Source organism: Pyrgilauda ruficollis, unplaced genomic scaffold (genome assembly GCF_017590135.1).
Source record: "Pyrgilauda ruficollis isolate IOZ18807 unplaced genomic scaffold, ASM1759013v1 scaffold15, whole genome shotgun sequence".
In the NCBI taxonomy this organism is placed as follows: domain Eukaryota; kingdom Metazoa; phylum Chordata; class Aves; order Passeriformes; family Passeridae; genus Pyrgilauda; species Pyrgilauda ruficollis.
In genome coordinates this window covers 6,472,755-6,477,098 of record NW_024513654.1, presented here as the reverse complement: position 1 = coordinate 6,477,098, position 4,344 = coordinate 6,472,755, and the positions used below count along the sequence as shown (strand labels likewise).

General features: G+C 57.2%; 1 protein-coding gene across 1 annotated transcript in view; it reads right to left on the bottom strand.

Moving 5' to 3' along the window:
* VAX1 (ventral anterior homeobox 1) overlaps positions 1-4,091 on the bottom strand; it is a 4,335-nt gene extending 244 nt beyond the window's left edge. The window contains 4 exon segments of the mRNA XM_041461572.1: positions 1-9; positions 11-234; positions 1,963-2,150; positions 3,854-4,091. The exon segment at positions 1-9 is cut by the window's left edge and continues 244 nt beyond it. Of these exon segments, the coding sequence (XP_041317506.1) occupies positions 1-9; positions 11-234; positions 1,963-2,150; positions 3,854-4,091 (659 nt within the window).
* Positions 4,092-4,344: the final 253 nt, after the last annotated feature.

Below are 4,344 nucleotides of genomic sequence, written 5' to 3'. Positions count from 1 at the left end.
GCTGCCGCCGCCCGCCGCCGCCAGGCCGGGCCCGCGCAGCGCCGAGCCCAGCGCGCCCGTGGCACAGGGCGGCAGGAGGCCGGGCAGCCCCGGCGGGGAGAGCAGCCGGCCTTGCTCCAGCAGCCGCAGGACGCTGCAGGTGGCGGCGGTCTCGGACACCACCGACCGCAGCTCGGAGTCCTTGCCTTGGTCTTTCTTCTGCTTGGTGCGCCGGTTCTGGAACCAGACCTTGACCTGCAGGCCGGGGAGAGAGGCAGGGTCAGCGGGGCCCCCCGGCAGGTGCCCCGGGACCCCGACGCGGCTCCGCGGGGCGGGGGGAGGCTGCGGGGGAGGGCGCGCAGACACTTGGCAGCGGGGAGCGTTTCCAAAACGCACAAAAGCCACAGTCACAGAACGCAACCCCCCACACCCTCTGTCTGTTCCCGGTTTCGGGGTGACCCCGGGGCCTTTCGTTCTGCATCTTTAACCAGACCTCTCACTTCGTCCTAGTTTACTACAGGCCGGGAATTCTCTGGGAGACGGAGCCCAGCCCTTTCGCACCGCTTTATTCTAAGCCGGTTCAGCCGGAGCCCCGGGCGCTCCGCGGCTCCCAGGAGCCGCTGCCCGCTCCGACTGCCCTTGCTGGGGGTAACAACAGCAATGAGCTTCTTTCCCCGTATTCCAAACTGGACACTCTCTCTCCACCCCCAAATAATTTTAAATGATATTCAGCTTTTAAAAGGAATTCTGGAAGTCACCCAAAAAACAACAAACAAAACCAAAACCAAACCAAAACACAACAAAACCCATGCATGGCAGGTTCTGTAACCTACAAGCTGTTGAACTTGTCACTCCTATCCGGCAAGGAAAGAAAAAAAGCTAATTATCGTGTCAGAAAAATTTACTGTTATATGATTTGTGGAAATACGAAACCGGCTTTAAGAAGTTTGGACTTTTTGGATGCTTCCCCGCGCTCTCACAGAGTTTTAGGCCTCCTGTCGGTCCCCGGCCTTTCTGCCCTGGAGGGTGGAGGAGCGATTCTCCCCCTCGGACATACAAGGACTCAAAATACGACTCAAACTTCAGCCCCATCCCCGGATCTCTCATACCCAGGAAAGCCCAGGCCGAACGTCTCCAGCCCGGCAGCCCCGGGGGAAGGTGCCCATCTCCCCCTGCGAGTTTGAGCGCCTGTATCCCGCTTGTTGCGGGCTGGGAGCGTCTCGGCCTCCCCTCGCTTCTCCCCGGCCGCAGCAGCGAAATCTCCGCGCCCGGGGGCGGCCGGCTCCGCGCAGCCGGGCACACCGAGCCTGGCGGGGCCCGAGCGGATCATCCCCGCGGGCCGGAGCCGGGGGAGCCGCTCCCGGCCCGGCAGGAGTTTGGTTTCGTGGCCAAGCTCCCTCCGAGGCCCTCGGGCCGGGGTGAGCCCAGTGGGGCTGGGTGCGGGGACACGAGGGACCCCCTTGGCCAGCAGCTCCCCTTCCCTAGACACACGCAGTTAGGGACACACGCAGTTAGAGACACACTCAGGGACACAGGCAGCTAGGGGCACACGCAGTTAGGGACACACTGAGTTAGGGGCACACTCAGGGACACACGCAGTTAGGGACACACGCAGTTAGGGACACACACAATTAGGGACACACTGAGTTAGGGGCACACACATAATTAGGGACACACTGAGATAGGGGCACACGCAGTTAGAGGCACACACAGTTAGGGGCACACGCAGTCAGGGGTCCCCAGCCCGGATTCCTCAGCCACGACCCCTCAGCTCCATGCCGCCGGTGGGATGCGCCCCCCCGGCCGGACACGCGTGGGCACCTCGGGGCTGCCTCGCCCCGCGGGGGCCGCGCTGGGGGCGCAGGAGGCGCGCAGGGCCGCGTCCTTGGGGCCCGCGGGACACGGAGATGCCCGCGCCGGGAAGGGAAGGGGGTCCCGCGGAGCAGGGCAGGGCAGGAGCGGGTCCCGTCCTTCAGGCGCTACCTGAGTCTCAGAGAGATTGAGCTGGCGGGCGAGCTCGGTGCGCTCCCGCCCCACGACGTACTGGCAGCGCTGGAACTCCATCTCCAGGCGGTAGAGCTGCTCGGCCGTGAAGGAGGTGCGGGTCCGCTTGGGACGGTCCAGATCAAGTCCCTTAGGTAGAATAATCTCTCGGATTGAACCTTTGGCATCTGGCAAAGAAAGGCGCAGTCAGCTTCATACCCAGGCAACCCTTCTCTGCTTTTCAACCCCTTTTTGTGCTTTCTAATTTTTCCAAGGGAAAGAGCCGTCCCCCGCGCCTTCAGGACCGAGACACCAGTCGGGATGGAGCAGGGTCCCTGCGACTGAGGCTCTGCACCTGGCCACTGCACCCACGGAAGGAAAAAAACCCACAACAGAGAAGGAAGGAGGGGGTGATGGGGGCCCAGGCCTCTATAATTAATCCCCTCAGCCCATTTAAAAATTACTTTGAATATATTGCACTCACAGTACGACACTGCGGCATCACCCACGGCCCCTCTGGGAAGCTGGGGAGAGAGAGATCCTTCAGGCCAGGCTTTGTGCCTGGAGTGCAGGGCTACTCTTTGTTCCCCTTGGGCTCCGGGCTAGGACTTGCTGGTAGCCACCATACACATTCCGTTCCCCACCCCAAAATATAAACCCTTCTTATTTTTTTTTTTAATAACAAGTTTCTCATGCTTAAAAAAAAAAAAAAAAAAAAAAAAAAAAGGCTTTCCGAGGCAGCAGTGCCCCGACCTGGCTGCCTGCCACTGTGAACGTGGGGACACCTCCAGCCCACCCTGCACTGCTGCCGCTGCCGCTTTGGGGTTTTGGCAACGAGAAGCAGGAGGGGAAAAAATAAAAAAAAGGGGGGGGGGGGGGGGGAAAAAAACCAAGGCACCAACCAGCCCGCAGAAACCTCACTTTTCTGGTAGTCCCGACTGAAGGAAAGCGGGACAAATCTCATTAACACCACTGTCATGCTAGAGCCAGATTCAGGTTCCCTTAAAACCTTCCCAACTTTACTTGCCGTAATTTTACCTCCTCGGTACGTTTTAAATCAGAGACAATCACATAATTTTTAATCTGACCCTTCTCTGGGTCAACCAGTGGCGTAAGGATTAATTCTGGCTTTCAAGGCCTGCTTCCCACATATTTTGTTCTTATTCTCTTCTCTCCCTCCTCCCCCAAAACGCACCTTAATAAAACTGAAATTTCTTCAGGTAATTTTTTTTTTGAGGGAGTAAGAATAAGATGATTTAGAGACGAGAAGGGGAGGAGAAGACTGAGGAAAATTAAACGTGTAACTATTAAAAAATAATAATTATAAACCCCTTCGTCATTCCTCCATTTATTTTAAGGCTGGTGGCTATTTTAAAACAGCCTTTTCCTACGGGCTGCCGGACACGGAGAGAAGGGGCACAGAAGGAACCTCTGCCCTCCGAGAGGGCCTCCCTGGCCGCAGCCCCACGGCGCGGAGCGCGGCCGGCCGCGGGCGGGATGCGCGGGCGCGGAGGGAGCGCGCCCGGCCCCCCGGCGGAACGCTGTCCCCGGAGGGCTCCCCGCGGGGACGGGCACCCCGGGAAAGCCGCAAAGCAGGAAAGAAAAAACAAAACAACAAAGAGCGGGGCCGGTCCGTTCCGGGGCAGCGCCGGGGAGGAACCGCCGCGGCTTAACTTTTCGCCGAGACGCCGGCGGAAATTGCCCGGGATAAAACCGGCGGCAGCGGGGTCCAGGGCACAGCCCGGCCCGGAGCGGGGTCTCTCCCCCGCAGCCCTAGGAAGGGCTTTCAACCCAGGGCCAGACCCAAGGCAAAGCGACAAAATCAACCCATCTCCCGGGCGTGAGCGCGGCTCACCTTCCCCCACCCTCGCCAAACACCTCAAACTCATACCTCTAACTAGGATCCTCCTGCAATAGTCCGGATCAGCCGAACTAGATTTACTTTTATTACAACCTTCCGTAGCTGCAGAGGCAGAAAAAGTCCCTTGCTGATCCTTCAAAAAAGAAGTAGAAATATTTCCTTCAGACCCTTTGCTTTCCTTGCCCTCTTTATGTCCGTTCTTCGAGACCCGGTTAGCTTCAGTCTCTGAACTGCATCTAACGTCCATTTTGTCTTGTTTCCCAAACATGTAGTGCAATAAAAACAAAACCAAAAAAAAAAAAAAAAAAAAAAACAAAAAAAAAAAAAAAACCGAAAAAAAAAAAAAAAAAAGCGCCAACAACGATAACAAAAAAATTATAAAAGAGTAGAAGAAGAAGAAGAAGACGAAGTCTATGCTGGATATTGCACGACTTAGGGTGAGGTCGGTGGGGATCTGTAAAGCACCTTGAGTAAGGAAGATCGGGTTTTATCCCACTGGAAAAGCAGCGGCTTCCTCAGTC